This window comes from Erigeron canadensis, chromosome 5 (genome assembly GCF_010389155.1).
Source record: "Erigeron canadensis isolate Cc75 chromosome 5, C_canadensis_v1, whole genome shotgun sequence".
Taxonomy (NCBI): domain Eukaryota; kingdom Viridiplantae; phylum Streptophyta; class Magnoliopsida; order Asterales; family Asteraceae; genus Erigeron; species Erigeron canadensis.
Genome location: NC_057765.1, coordinates 38,576,951 through 38,593,637, shown reverse-complemented (window position 1 = coordinate 38,593,637; position 16,687 = coordinate 38,576,951). Strand labels below are relative to the sequence as shown.

The 16,687-nt window shown below is 29.6% G+C and overlaps 1 protein-coding gene across 1 annotated transcript; it reads right to left on the bottom strand.

Moving 5' to 3' along the window:
* Positions 1–956: 956 nt before the first annotated feature.
* On the bottom strand, positions 957–6,151 carry LOC122599902 (probable lysophospholipase BODYGUARD 1). Its single transcript, XM_043772509.1, has 4 exons — positions 5,344–6,151; positions 4,921–5,252; positions 4,480–4,679; positions 957–1,554 (listed from the first exon to the last, which is right to left on the bottom strand). The coding sequence occupies exons 1-4, from the start codon at positions 5,987–5,989 to the stop codon at positions 1,227–1,229; spliced, it is 1,506 nt and encodes a 501-aa protein (XP_043628444.1). The 5' UTR covers positions 5,990–6,151; the 3' UTR covers positions 957–1,226.
* Between the last annotated feature and the right edge of the window lie 10,536 nt (positions 6,152–16,687).

The window sequence follows — 16,687 nt, the reverse complement described above, 5'->3', positions numbered from 1 at the left end:
AGAAGATGAAAGTAAAAAAAGGAAGAAAAAAGGTATTTGTGTGTTTGAAATTTAAAAGTGAAATGGAAGGAAAGGATTTGTTTTAAAAAAAAAAAGGGGGAAAAAAATTTATTTTTTTTTTGAAGTTGGTCAAAACTAGCCGGTATTCATTTAGTACACCTCGGTCAACGTGCGGTCAAAGGAAGAAACGGGTGAGAGGGAGAAGACGGGCGAGAGGGAGAAGGGTCGACGGGGGTGGTGTTGGGGGCGAGGGTCGACGACGGGGGGCGAGGGTCGGGGGATTTGACACCCACTCCGCTCGGTCTTAGTTTTAATTGATTTCATTCTTTTTCTTTTTTTTAGTTAAGATAGCCGTAATATTTTTTTACCAAATTATTTCCCACACATCGATCGAAATCTATGGGAAAAAAAAGTTGGAAATTCCAAAATATCTACATCATTGTTCGATTTGACCCAAATAGTGGTTTGAAAGTGGCTGGTGGCATGGAATAACATTAAATTAAGTTACAAACATTTAAGGGAAGTATTGAAGAGGCATAACGTATATAGTTGTGCCCATTAAATCTCACCACATTCATATATATTTGGTAAACACTGGACAACATAATTGGTACCAAAAATAATATTGTCCCATCTTTTTAGTTGGTTAATTATAGCTGTACGTTTGACATTTTGTATAAATATGTAAACAACCTGTTTCGTAGGTATCTAAGTGCGACCACAAATATAGGCCTTTTGGCTAATTAGTTACGAGTGTCGACATAACAATACGTACAATAACGACTTGGCATATTAATCTTTCTACAAAGCAATAATGGTGGTGTATTTCTACACATTTCATTAACACATGCCATAAAATTGGTGATTTATATCATGATGATGTTTGTGATATTGCTAATAATAATATAGAAATATTGATAGAAATATTGATAAGTTGTATTTTTCGAAAAGCCAAATTACCAGAATGATAAATTGGATATATTACTCTGTAAATATAGATACAAAAATCTAACCAAATAATATACTACTTGTATTACTTCATCCATTTGCTTGATTTGGATGGAGTTAATTCTCTAATTTACGATCCATTATATATATATTTTTATTTGTTTGGACTAATCTTGATTTTTCAAGTTGTACAAATGATGTAGAAAAAAAGATTTACGGGATTATGCAAATATATGCCACCAAGTTGAATTCTTAGCGATGAAAGTAACATTACTCGATCAATTGGCTTTTGCGGTCTTCCAGATTTGCTCTAGTTCTCTAGCAAAGGCTTCTTGACGCCCGACGACAATAGTGATATGATCTTTCTTTTCAACGACTTTAACATTTGCTCGAGGGACCCTGGTCTTGACGTTGCTACTACATTCCACCGGGATGAGCTCATCATCCCGACCATGAAACACATTTACACTACAATTCAGATGGTTTTGAACCGTGTCCAAGTACCCTTCCATTTTCGCGGCAGTCCCACAAATGACATTATGAAGGGTATGCCACGCAGCATTATGAGTGTGGCAACAAAATCCATCGATCAAATATGTCCTAATCCTGTATGAAATATAGTCACATACTCTATCGATTACAAAATATCTCAAAGGCTCTTTATCACAAAGTAGAGTAAATTGTCTAAGGCTCTTTACCCAAAAAAGAATATTTTCTAAGGCTAACACGAAAATACATTTTGTGAATAAACTAGCATAATACACATGTGATGTAGTAGAGTAAATTTTTACCCAAAAAAGAATATTTTCTAAGCCTAACACGAAAATACATTTTGTGAAGAAATTAACTAGCATAATACACATGTGGTGTAGTAGAGTAAATTTTTTCCGATATGATGATGATGTCTGATCAATTTGATGATATATCATTATATCGCATACAGGTTAACAGTGGGAAGATGACATAACTTGCAAAATATATCCTTTTGAAAAGGAAAAAAAAAGTTATCTCAATGAACTAGAAGATAATATCTAAGTTATGAGTAACTTTGACTGTAATAAAATTAGAATTTCTGGTATATTTAGATTTAAAAATAAAGTAAAATAATATAAAAAACAATCACTCGTATTATTTTTATTAGAATGAGAAGTAACATCAAATATGTGAAAAAGAGTACTATGTATGCATTATTTACAACACTTTTTGTACTGTAGACAGTTTTGACTTTTGAGAAATATAAATGTGACCTTTATGTTAGGAAAAATAAATATAAATAAATACTCAGCAGATTGTTTATTGGGTTAAAAAATGTCCTTTTTAAGGAGCTTTTATTAATATCATTTACTTTTTAAATTCATAAATATCAATTAAAGGTAAGGTTTTCTTAAAGTTCACCGTCAATAATTATTAGAAGCTCCCCAATATTACTTGTCCTTCGTTCATCCCCATTAATTCATCCGCTATCCAAGTATGAATGAACACCATTGGATTCGACTCGTCCTTGGATGCGTCCACCTGTCACTCGTTCTTATAGAGACTCCCATAGGACGAGTTGTAGCATGACTTTTTCTTTTTTAAATTTGTAAGTGTAAGGACTAGTCCTCACTAATCTTTAGTAATTAGTATTGGCAGGTCGCTTATTGAAATATGAGCTTACAGCTATCATCTTTTTTCTTAATTCTATTTTTTAAACATAAACATGAAATATATTAAATAAACATTCAACTTGAAAGATGCTAGGAGACCCAGATTACAAACATAAGATATCATTTAAATATCCAATTAATTTGTCTCAAAACCTAAACTGTTAAATTCGTAAAAAACAGAAAAAAAAACTTTGTGGGCTATAAATGCTACACCAACAATTTTTGCCTTTTACAAGAGGATTCGAAAAGTTGGTAATTCAATGTGAAATAAATCGAATTGCGTATATGCAAAAATCCATGTAAAAGTCATATATGAGATATACACGCTAATGACTCACTATATAAATCACGCAAGCAGATTGATTGACTAAATCTCTCGATTGAAAATAATTTAACCTACATAAGGTGATCATCAACATATAACCTCGTCATCAAATAGCTACAAGAACAATCTTGTGAGCATAATGATTCGCAAAAAAGAGAAATAGTAGGTTCGATTTTTTATTTATTTTGATTGAGTATATTGTGAATGATTGTCGACGGGTGCAATTATATGTTAAACTTAAAGATGAGAAGTTAGAAAGAAAAAGAAAATGTGGTAATGATATAAGGTGATGCTGACATGACAAAAAAAATATATATGTTTAACGACATAGGTGTGCTTTTAGACACTTTCCAATATATATATTGAGTTTTTTTTTTCTTTTAAACCTTTTTCGTATCATTTTATCTTGGAAACAAATGTAGTATTTGAAAAACACAAATTATTTATTTTCTTCTGATTAACGTATAACACTTACGACTTTAATTGCAACTAATATTAATTTCTTTGGAGAAATGAAATACACAATTTTTTTCATTTTTCAGTGACTACATCACATTCATAAAAGTTACAAAGTGGCCGCTTATAACATTTAAAGTTACGATGCAAAAAAAGTTTTTTTAATAATAACGTTTACAGGTAAAACTGTTATACTTTTATCATAAAATTTAAGAGATGGACTTTATATATATATATATATATATATATATATATATATATGGAAGATCCAGTTTTTTATACATGTTAACGTGGTTTGAGCCTTTGCCTTTACAAATAGAGGTCAATGGATTTGATTCCCATGCTCAGTAAATTTAAATCTATCTACATCTCAACTTCTTTATATTAAAAATTAAAATATTTGGAAGACGATATTTACTTACTTTTTAAATTTCTATTTAAATTTTGATATGCAAAATAATTTATGTACTTTTTAAAAATCAATTAAGTTAATTTATCGGTATCAATTTAAACGCAAACCTTTTAAATTTTAAGTAATCATCTATTATGTACTCGTAATAAAATAAAACAGGAATATATATTTAAATATCAAGCTAAAATTACATTAAAAATTATATATATTTCAATTTTATTGACTCATAAGTCAAACAAATCGAAAAATTACTAGATTATGTTACCACTGCTGTACGGACATAATAATACAGTAATAGTTATAGTTATAAACAAATATTTCTCATTTTCTTTGACTTTTGATTCGGAATTTAATCAACCGTTTTCTTAGAAATGCATTTATGAGTCTCAGATGCGACTTGTGATAAGGATTTCCAATATATGTATTCAATATCGATATAGATATAGCTAGTGCTTATATGCATGTTTTATATGAAAGCGAAGACTTTGTATATATTTCAACTTTTCTACAAAAATATATCTCTATTTTTATACGGGCTAACTAATTAAAGGAGTACGATGGATGTGATGATGACATATGAAAATGACGATGGAACTGCTGTCATGAAGTCTAAATTAGATGCATTTAAACGGTGGCGTTGACTTAATTAGCCGGAAAATAAATAACAAAATATGTAACTACTATTTAATTACCTGTTTCTGGTTATGAGTTTGGTCAGTAATTCCCACGTTCTATGGTGCTTGCAAATCAACAGGCAAATGGTCCGGCTAACATGCTCGTACCAACATGCCATTGACGCCCCGAACGCAATCAATGGCCATACTTGCCGTGGCGCCACCTGTCTCATCATATATTGCGTCGCCTCCTCCCCTTTCGGTGTCGGGAAATATGGCTATCAAAATGCAACATACTTTTTAGCCTTTTTACCAAAAAAATATACGAATGGTACGAAAATATAATATGTTATCTACCATATAAAAAGTTCAAAAAGTTGCATTACATTTTAATGCAATGATACATAAACTTATGTTACAAAAAGTAGCTAGTTGTATTTAAAAAATAGCTAGGCACGTTAATGCTGTTATTAGCAAGCTAAGACCCTAAAAAGTAATTAATAGTTGATAATTACGTACCGGAGCGAGTAAGGTTAGGGACTTGACGGATCTTGGGTACTTAACAGCGAGGGCAAGTGCAAGAATGCAACCGAGAGAATGAGCCACGATGTGAAACGATTCGACCTTGTTTGGTTCAAGAACCGACTTTTCTATCATGTCTAAATGATCCTTCATTGTGTAAAGCGATTCATGTGGCTTTGGGCTTTTCCCAAACCCCAAAAGATCTATCGCGAATAATCTGTATTTCGACTTGATTGATCTTGAAAAGTTTGGGAACAATGTCTCGGTCCAAAATGCCGATGATGATATAAATCCATGAATAAACAACACATTGTCACATACATTATTATCTGCAATCACAAAAACATATTCAAAACACACAAACAAAATTTATTCAAATCAATAGAAATTAAAAAATCAAAAATGTTGATGATCAAAAACCTTTTCCTCCTTCGGTATGAACAAAAAGAGTATCTTCACAAGAATTGGACCAAGAGTTACACGTGTCACAATCACAATCAGACCACCTTGGAACAGGGTGCGGTTTATGATGACCACCGATTTTTTCTTGAAGCATTTCCGCCATAAAAAAGGAAGGTGGAACCGTGACAGAATTAGGAACAATTTTTCGACGTTTAATAACAGTGGTTTTCGACGCCTCAACAACCACGGACGTCCGAGAATAAAGAGTATCAGAAATTTCTTCAAGTTGTAACTTATTATTAGACGTAAGACAAACAATCTTTTCGGTCTCACCTTTTTCCGAAACCAAAATGTTACCACTGTTAATTATCGTGTCTTTAGGCGACGAACAATAACATGGTTTCCATTCATTTTCTATAAAGAAATCAGCAACTTTATAAACATAACATAAAACCACATCAAGAACATCGAGTATCGAAAAAACGACAAAACTTAACACATCATTAACTAACTTCCCGGTAAATCTAAGAACTAATGTCGCTTGTTTTCCCATGACACCCATTTTACAAGCCATTACAAATGAAATTGTTATCAACTTATAGATATAAGATTGTTGTAAAAACAGTAAAGGGATTAAAAAGGGCGAGAGATACAAAGTGAGCATTTTATTTTGTTAGAATAGAAATTGGGAGCTAAAATATTATAAGTTGAAAGCCCAAAAGAGGAAATGTGGATGTAATCGAAGTGAGAGTGAAAGTTGGTGATGGCAATTGGACTATTAATTAACAAAAAGAAAAGGTAATGGTATTATTATAATATATGATATCATGATATATTGTAATATATGTGAGTGAGTTATGTATGTGTGTTACATATATATATGTGTGTGAGAGTGACAACTGGCTAGAGGGATGAGAACTAGTTATGGGGTTGAGAAAAGCGTGTGAATATGCGATTGTGTGATAAATGGGAGCATTCATTAATCGGAAGTTAAGAAAGAAAAAAAAAAAGAAATGTAAAGTTGGTGGTGGTTGAACCGTCTGGTGACTTGCTAAGAAACAATTTTCTTCTCTGCATTTAACAAACTGGTTAAGGGGCTGCCGCACATTGGGTTGAATTGAACCGGTCTAGAGTTTAATATATTGTACAACAATTTAGTTATAGTTTTTAGTGGTTTTAACTATATATTGGTTGGTTAGTTTATGTACACTTTTAAACTTCATAATTAAAAGGTCATACTTTCCCTCAAACAAATTAAAAACATTGAATTATCACTAAAGGGCTTTGGCCTAACTCCGGACGGTATGTGACAACTTAAAAGTAAAAAGATGCAAAAATACAATCTTTAGTCAATGATTCATAGATAAATTAGTCAAAGCTTTAGTTTTTGCTCATGAGGCAAAATTTCAATTTTTGTTAACCATATTTGATAGAAGTCTGTGTGAGACGGTGAGGTTTGTATTTCTTTTTGAAAATGCCTATATAATAAGACCCGATTAAAACAACCAATTAAACTAATTATTCTAGTTTAAGTGAGTCTTCAGCCTTAATTGATGGGGTTCTTAGGCGAAAAGGTACGGTTAAAAGCAAGTTTTATAGTAGATAAAATAATTGCCCTTCAATATAATAAATGCGACAAAACAGTTAAGGTGCATTAAATAGTTATACAATTATCATAAAATTTAATGAATGTGCTTTTATACAAATTTTTTATACACATTAAATGACCGTTTTTAACATTTAATTGCGAAAATGTTCCCTCGGTTTGATCACGTTCCATCATTTTTGTGAATTTAACAAAATTAATCCAAACGAGCTTGATTCTTTGCAAGAATATCCCGTCGACCTGAAATGAGTAATCTACCTAATTTACTCTCATGTCCAATTCTATGTAACTTTTTTTTTTTTATTTAATATATTTATAATACAGGGTTTGCTAAATACAGCCCTTAGGGTTGTGTTTAAGGTAAATAAATTGTTTGTACATTTACCATTAAAATCTGGGACGGACTTTTAATATGGAAGGTACAAGTTTTTTTATACACGTTGAGCTGTATTTAACATTTCCCTTATAATATTAATAAATACAAAAACTTGAAAGATATAATAATAATAATAATAACTAAAAATAAATTAAATAATACTTTTAACAGAATATATACCTTTTAATATACCAATATTTATTTCTTGTAGAATAAATTTTTTTTAACGGCTAGTTTGGCTCAACTACGTTGTCTATTCATACACCCATTTTTAATTTTAGGTAAAATTGTATTTTCAATCTTATGGTCATTTGTTCAGATCAGGATTTGAACTCGAAATTTTTAAGTTTTAAATCCTCCAAATATCACTCCTTTCACATCAAATATACTATTCTAGATGTTATATCTTACGTGTTCACATTAACATATTTATTGAGACCGATAAAAGTCTTGAGAGTGAACAGCAAAATGAAAAATCGAAATATCACTTATTAATTAAGGGAATTGTTTTAGTTTCTCTTATTGAAAACCTTTTTATGTGAAATGAAACAAACACTATTCAGACGGCTTTGTAGTTATGCACGGATAATAACTAACGACGTTGGATTTTGGAGAAGGAATTGAAGGACCAATAATTAATGAGTGTAAATTTGCTTGGAATAAAAGCATAATTTCCGTATGTTAATAATGTGATATATCGTCGTATGTTGAAAACTTCATTAAAATCATCCATTCTCTTCCCATAACTACAATAAATTTGGAAATGTGTTACTTGGTAGTAACATCTAATAAGTCAAGGGCAACACCCGGCCACTTCAAATTCAACGAACTACTTTTGTTTTTCATTGTTAACTCGAATCTTTAGGAGTTGGCGTTATTTGATCGTGTTTTGTGTACAAGGATGACCATCACTTTAAAAGGTTGTTTAGTGGATGCGTATGCACATGTTAACCTTTATTCCTTATACCCACACCCATGGGTGAAAACTCACGGGTAATCCACCCAGCCCACGAAATAAATGGTACTCGTATATTACATTTTGTTTTACCATTGCCCTCTCTACCTAGTCGTGTTAAATTTTTCATGTAAGACATATATAATCGTGAATCTATATATATTGTATTATTAATTATTCACGGGTCAATAGCCCAGTGGTAAGGAAGTCGCTATATGAAGGTTTGGGTTGGAGAAACCTATGTTTGAGTTTAAGAGGACCATGTTTTCCCCTAAAATGTTGTCGTGCCATTGACAAACAATTAGGTGGTTTTTCCTCCTACTATATTACGTTTTGGGTAAGCGGACTCGGTTTATACAACATTTCTAGAGACCATGCATCCGTTGTGATATTCGATCCGCATTTGCAATATATATATATATATATATATATATATATATACACTGTATTAATTAACATACATGCATGATGCACCCCCAACAAAGTTTCATATTGTGAAAAAAAATCCAAATTTTGAAATGCCAAAAAGCTTGCCAAATGTATGCATGTATTTTATATATACTATTAGAAGTCATAGAGTCTTTTATTTTTATACCTTCCTGATGCCTCCAAACTTTCTTTTTTCATCTTATAAAAGTTCATCAAAGCGGGATTTACTTATTATGGTTGGTTAGTGGTCCTTTACTCCTCTATCCTTTTGATGGTGTAAATTTCTTTCATGAATGAGACAAAAATTAAATTTTATACGTTTTAGTTCCAAGTTTAGTGTCTTGAATATGTATCAAAAAATGAAATAAAAAATAAGACATATAATTCCATGATACAAGACCCCTTTGTTTCTCCTTCACAGAAGATGCCTCTACTATTCGTCTATTACAATCAAATCAAGCATGTCAATTCATATGGACGGATTTACAACAGGGAACAGGGGAAACTAACCCCCGGCAATGAGTAAATTTACGATATTAATATATTATACAAATTCGTTTCCTCAATAACTATTTCTTGACTCAGGCGTTATGTTGTTTAATTATGACTTTATGGTGTGATTTTTTGGTAATAAGATGGAAGTTGATCGTTGAGAAGCTAGTTGGAAGTTCAAGATGTTTAGTGGCATAATCAAGTTCGCAGACGGAACTATATTGAAGATAGGAGTAGCCTGGCCGGGTTACAAATTTATTAGTGTAAACTTTTATGAAAAACATTGTGTTCGTTTTTGGTTCCATGGGTGGGAATACATGGGATACTGGTCGATCAATGTTGCTAAATTTTTGAAAGATGTTCCTAACAACAAAACTTATAAGTTGTATAACTGGGAGACCAAAACTAACAGAAGTGCAAAAACATTTAAAAATAACAACACAAATAGCTAAAAATCCGTAAAAACTGCAAAAGTCGTAGTAATCTAGATGTTATCGTTATTTTGCACGAATATAAGGTTAGTGTTTAGAAATTTGTGTTACGTATGATCACTTTCAGTTTTGTTTCCGCCGCTGATCTAATTTCCGTGGATGGTCATTTTTTGGCGTCAAATTCATCCACGACCAATAAGCTCATATTGCCTTAGTCGATTTGAAGAACCTAAACCTTTAACTTATGTGGATCTGATTTACAAATGCTGAGACCTTTAACTTATGATATGTTGCATTGTTTTGATGATGTCATCCTCATTCAAATGACCATATATAAATGAAACTTTCGGCGTACTACAAGATGGAATTGAAATAGCTAGCTAGCTTTAAATAAAAATCGCAAGAGAGTGATAAATTAGGTGATGATCAGGTCAAGATCTTACCTTTCAAATCATGCCTCCCCTGTAATCACTGCTCTTAATTTGTACCCCCATGTTCTGGTTTTATTTGGCTATAGCGACTTGCTAATTAAAGCATGTTCCAATGAAAATCCACATACGTACTCTTTCAATTACGAGTAATTCGAAAAACTTTATTTATGTTAACACTGTGAAACTTACATTTTAATTACGACATGTACGCTTATATCCATAAATTTTAGCAAAATACTCGTAGATTATCAAATTAACAATTACACTTTACTAGTTAAATTACTTAAATACCGAACACCAGTTAAAGTGACTAGCTATACACTTTTTTGTTTTTTTAATTTAATCCAATTATTATGAGTGAATAAAGGGACAAGAATTGCATGATGCAGAATCATGCATGATACGTCGTTGATTTATTGTCAGCTGGATCAAAATTAATGTGGCAACCACGATAGCGGCGATTTCACTAATCACACTAACAATGCAATTATTGTACGGCCTCGTCAATTTGAATGATATCTTCTACGATTAAGACGTACTCCCTTTGATAAAGGAAAAGTTGTAAATTTTTGCGAGTACACATTAGTAACCAAACGAATCTATTCTGCATCTAAGCTTAATAAATTAATTAACAGAGCCCGAGCTTAAATCAGGAGCTCGATAACTGATAAACATTCATGATGTAAATATTAAGTCCCGCTAGAAAATGATTCAAGATGGAAAACTAGCTAGCTAGTTGATCTACCTGCCACTTGAACCAAACTAATAGGGATTGGCCGGGCTCGACTCGAATTCTTTAGCCTATGTTTCATGTTTGATCGAGCTCATCTCAATAGCTTGACGAACCTTCGTTATGGAATTGAATCTCAAGCTTCGCGCTTAAAAATGTTTTAAAGATTTATATAAAAGTTCATTTTTGGTAATCGAACTCTTTTTTAGCGAACATTTACTCAGGATACGATATCATGAAAACCTCACTGTATAATGATATTCTAGACAAAAAGATATTGGCCATGGGCCGTTATAAGTATTCGGATCGAAAAAACTCCAAAGTTTATCATCCTTGGGGATCATTTACGTCAAATCGGGAGTCGTTGTAATTAGCTGGGCACACCACTACTTAGTATTTCGAATATATGCAAAAACTATGTTAAAATCAAAAAGATTTTAAATCATTTGTAATTAACACTAAAAGTCAAAAATTATATGGATATCTAATTAACAATGACATTACGTGACCATTAATTATATAAAAACAACTGTTGACTATGTGCCGTTAAAAGTATTCGGATCGAAAAAACTCTAAAGTTTATCATCCTTGGAGATCGTTTACGTAAAATCGAGAGTCGCTCTAATCAGCTGGGCTGACCACTACTCAGTATTTCGAATATACGCAAAAACTATGTTAAAATCAAAAAGATTTTAAAACATTTGTAATTAACACTAAAAGTCAAAAACTATATGGATATCTAATTAACAATGAAATTACGTGACCATTAATTATATAAAAACATACATATCTATCAATTTATATTAATAAAAGAAGATTGTGATGACATAAGATTTTTTTAAAATTTGTATTACAACACATCCCCTTAATTTAATTATGACATCATCATATTTTTCTATTTAAAATTCAAAATATATTTTTTTTAATAGAATTTTTTTTTCAAATATGTATCATTAATATAGATTTTTATTAAATGTCCATATTATTATTTAAGATTTTAATCACCTTATTTTTTCGTACAATAGGCCGAAACTATGGTATGTTTTTTTTTCCCGATAACTTTTTTATTTTTGCGAACCGAATGTGTTTTAACGTTTGTCCACAACTATACAACTTTTGTTTCCATTTATTTTTATTTTTCGACAACATATTGTAAAGCTACTGGGTATCATTCGGTTTATTTGCAAAACGTCTATTGGTTAACCCGGATTGAAACCGGGTTAATTAGCTAGTTATTACTCAGACTAAAGATTAGGAGTGGCGTGGCGTGGCGATTGTGAAGTAACAACAAAATTTAAAAATTTCTAAAGCGTTTTTCATTTTATTTTTACTTTTTTTTTTTTAATCAAACGGCTTCTAAAAATAATTGAGCATATACAGTATATCCTTTCATAGCATATAGCCTGTGACGATGTATTAATAAGAGAGGAACATGTCCAGATCTTGTTACAAAAATTTAACGCACCGCCTTCAATCTTATGGAAAACCCTTTCCCCATACCGTCCTGGTGTTTGACTACAATTGTTGGTATTGGCTTTTGCATTTAACCCCTCTTAACTTTATCTCATAAATTGTTTGGGGAAATTTCTTTCTAAGTTTAATATTTACCATGTCGTTTTATCTCTCTGGTCAAAGTTCTGATAATCACATTCCTTATCCTACAGATCTAGATCTGAGAGATTCCGGCTTTTTTCTCAGACGAAGCCGTCGAGATTATTTTTTTAAGAGTAAAACCCTAGGCCAAATGTCCTTAGAAAACAGTCTTTCTACCTAGAGTAAAGATAAGGCTGTCTACATCATATCTCCCTCAAACCAGGGCGCTCAGCTGGATTGAGTACAGTTATTGTTGTTTCATGATTTCATCTTCCTTATCCTTATAGTAGATAAATAAAAGGAGAATTATCTTTTATTTTAGAAAAAATATGGTCACAATTCTATAATTTTTTAAAAAAGTTTTTATTTTAATTATAATGTCATATATTCTTTCTGTCCTATTTAAAGTATCACATTTTGAATATTTAAAGGTTTTGTTTTTTAACTTTGACTTTAAATATATTTTTTTGTATTATATAAGAATTATACCTAGCGAAGATATATCTAAAAGAGAAAATGACCTCAATACCTAATTTTTCTAAAAAAATATATCAAAATACCCAAGTTTTTTTGGATTTTCACAAAATACCCAACAAAATCGCAATAATTTTCAAAAATCGCAATGAGATTCATAAAATCGCAATAAGATTCCCAAATTCGCAACGAGATTATATAAAATCACAATGAGATTCCCAAAATCGCATAAAGATTTAACAAAATCGCATAAAGATTTAACAAAATCGCATAAAGATTTAACATAATCGCAAAAAGATTTTATAAATCTCGTAAAGATTTTGTAACATTCGAAGTTCTTTATGAGATTCTAAGTTCTTTATGCGATTATCAAGTTCTTTATGCGATTCTGAAAATCTTTATGCGATTTTCAATGTTCTTTATGAGATTTTTAAAGTTCTTTATGAGATTTTTAAAGTTCTTTATGCGATTTTCAATGTTCTTTATGTGATTTTCATCATCTTTATGCGATTTTCATAATCTTATTGCGATTTTCCAAACTTATTGCGATTTTTGTGAGTATTTTATAATAATCTACAAAAACTTGGATAAATTGATAAACTTTTATAAGAAATTGGGTATTGAGGTTATTTTCTCTATCTAAAATCAATCAATTCATATAACTTTCATCAATTATTATATGATATAAACAAAAATATTTAAAGTCAAAGTTGAAAAATACAAATTTTAAAAATTCAAAACATGACTTTTCTAATGGAATCGAAGGAGTATAATTTTGTAATACTTTTAAGGAAAAATAGTTAAATAAATGTTTATTTAAACTAATCTTTTATTTAGTAAACAAATTCTTTTCTCTTTTTTTTTTTATACAATATAATAAGATAAAAGGTACTCTTGTTTATAAATTATTGTGTTAAATCAATTTACCATTTATAATATATTAGTAATGAAAACTACAAACTTTATTTATATTTATAAATTTATAACTAAATTATGATAACATTTTGTTGGAAATGACCATTAATATTTCAAAGGCAATTTTCATTGGTTATTATTAGCACGTTACTCTGCGCAATACGACGGTGTTTATGGCAGGGACGGTGTGATGTTAGGTAATTGATATAAAAATAATTGATTGAAAAGAATAATGTAAATACTTTTAAAAAATGGCTGACAGTGTTATACATTCATTAAAAGTATTTTAGTAATTTTTTCATGTAATTTTCAAGGTAACTATTTTCTTTATTATATAGTATTGATAATTACACATAATTACAGTAATATTGTATATACATATCGAAGAATTAAGTTAAAACAATTAATAAAGTTATCCAGGTACATCATGTGTCGATCATATCGTACCCATTCATCGTTGCAATTATTATATTTTTAACTTGTACTAAGTCATTAATCATTTTTATCACCTCAACCTTCCAAATATGCATTTAATTAAATGTCTTCGAAATGATGAAAATAAATTACTCCAGGATAGTTCAAGAGACAAAATAAATAAATAAATAAATAAAAATAAAAAAAATGAATGAAAAAAAACTTTTTATTTTAAACATAAAAACAAGGGACGCACTATATGTACCCCCAATAAACTATTTAAATACCTATATAATCATTAATAATGTTATTAAATACCTCTCTATTCTTCTTAATCATTAAATATCTCTTTACAAAACCCTCATTTATTAGCTTTTTCTCTTTCTAATCATTACATATTTACATAAAACATTTTATATACATTCTTTCATTAACACAATATATCTCATAATAAATTTATTTTTCTTAATAGTTTATAGATTTGTTAATCTTTATGTATAGTTGTGTTAATGATATTATTAATAAAAAAAACTTATGTTTTTTTATAAAAGTTCAAAAATAAAATAAATAAAAATGAAATATTTCAAAAATAATAACATATTATAATATAAAATAAAAAAGAAATATTTTAAAAATAATAACAAATATAATGATATTAAATTATGTAAGTGAAGTATTTATTTGAAAAAGAGATATTTCAAAAACAATAACATATATAGTGACATTAAAATATGTAAGTGAAATATATATTTGAAAAGGAAATATTTTAAAAACAATAATAAATATTTCACTTAGATATTTTAATGTCATTATATTTGTTATTATTTTTTAAATATTTTTTTTATTTATATTATTATATGTTATTATTTTTGAAATATTTTATTTTTATTTATTTTATTTTTGGATTTTTACAAAAGACATAAGTTTTTTTTATTAATAATATCACTGACATAACTATATATAAAGATTAACATATTTATAAATTATTAAGAAAAATAAATTTATTATGAAATATATTGTGTTAAAAATAAATTATAAAAAATGTTTTATGTAATGATTAGAAAGAGAAAAAGCAATAAATGAGAGTTTTTAAGAGATATTTATGATTAAGAAGAATAGAGAGATATTTAATAACATTATTAATGATTATATAGGTGTTTAAATAGTAAATTGAGGTTTCTTTAGACACTTTCAAAAACAAGTCACATGATAAAGCATTTAACGCTTGTAGCCTTGCACGTTAAAGAAACGTTCCTACAAAATAGAAGTATTAGAAACTTCCGGTGTATCTTGTTATGTAATTCCTGGTTTCTCGCTAGTTCTCATAGCAATAAAATTTTCACCGTTTTAATGTTTAAAAAAAATATATATATAAACTTTGTGATCGTAACAAGTACAACCTTGTAAAGTTTAATGAGATGCTATACGAACATCTTTTCTTTGTACAACTTCACCTTCATTTTTAAGTAATGCATGCAATTTTTTAGAGTTTAATGGAGTATATGACCATTATATATATTTTATTTGCTAATTGCTATAAACATATAAATAGAATATTGATGGGTGGCCATCGTTCATACCCATGAAGTAGTTCGTGGCATACAAATCTACCAACAAGTGTTGTGCATTGTTGCATTAAATGTTTTAAATACCGGTATTTTAGTCGTATCGGTCGGGTACCCGGTACCGATATTACCGGTATACAGTCCGGTACGTACCGGCATGGTAATTTAATATTTGTATTTTTATTTTTATAGAAATCCTACAAAACTTGTTACAATTTAACGAAAATAGTTAAAATACAAATATAATCCACTAGAAAATAATACCAAATAGGTATTTCATAATAAAATATAAGTTTTAAAGTTTACAAATAACAAAAATATAACATTGAAGTATCAAAAAATATTTTTTAAAAAAAATCAAAATACTCCGGTAATACCGAAAATACCGGCCGGTATTGAATAGTGAAAATATCGGACAAAATACCGAGATAGTTATACCGGGGTATCACCTGGTATCCGGTATTCCGGGTAATACCGGCCGATACGTACCAGTATTTAAAACACTGGTTGCATCCATAAAACTGCACATATGCATAAACATTTTTCCATGCAACTCTCATAGAGATATTTAAAGCTTTGGTCAATAAACTTTGTTAAACTTTAAGCATTTTTAGCAAAAGGTTTGGATTGGTGAGAAAACCTGAACCCAAGATCCTTTTGGACATAAAGAACCATTCCTCATGGACCAATCCTAGACAATAAGCACATGTAATTGGTACTACTCTATGTTTCGAGCAAAAGTTTTCATTGTGGCCTCACAAAATAGTGAAATACTTGTAGTGCATAAATGGTACTGTTATTATATCTATACTATATTATAAAGCAAAAAACCTTGTTTAAATTTTAAATTTTAACAGTTAATTTCTTAAAATATCCCCCTATCAATTTTATATTTACCTAAAATAATTATAAAACCCGATCTCTCTCCTCAAATCTCAATCAATCATTTTT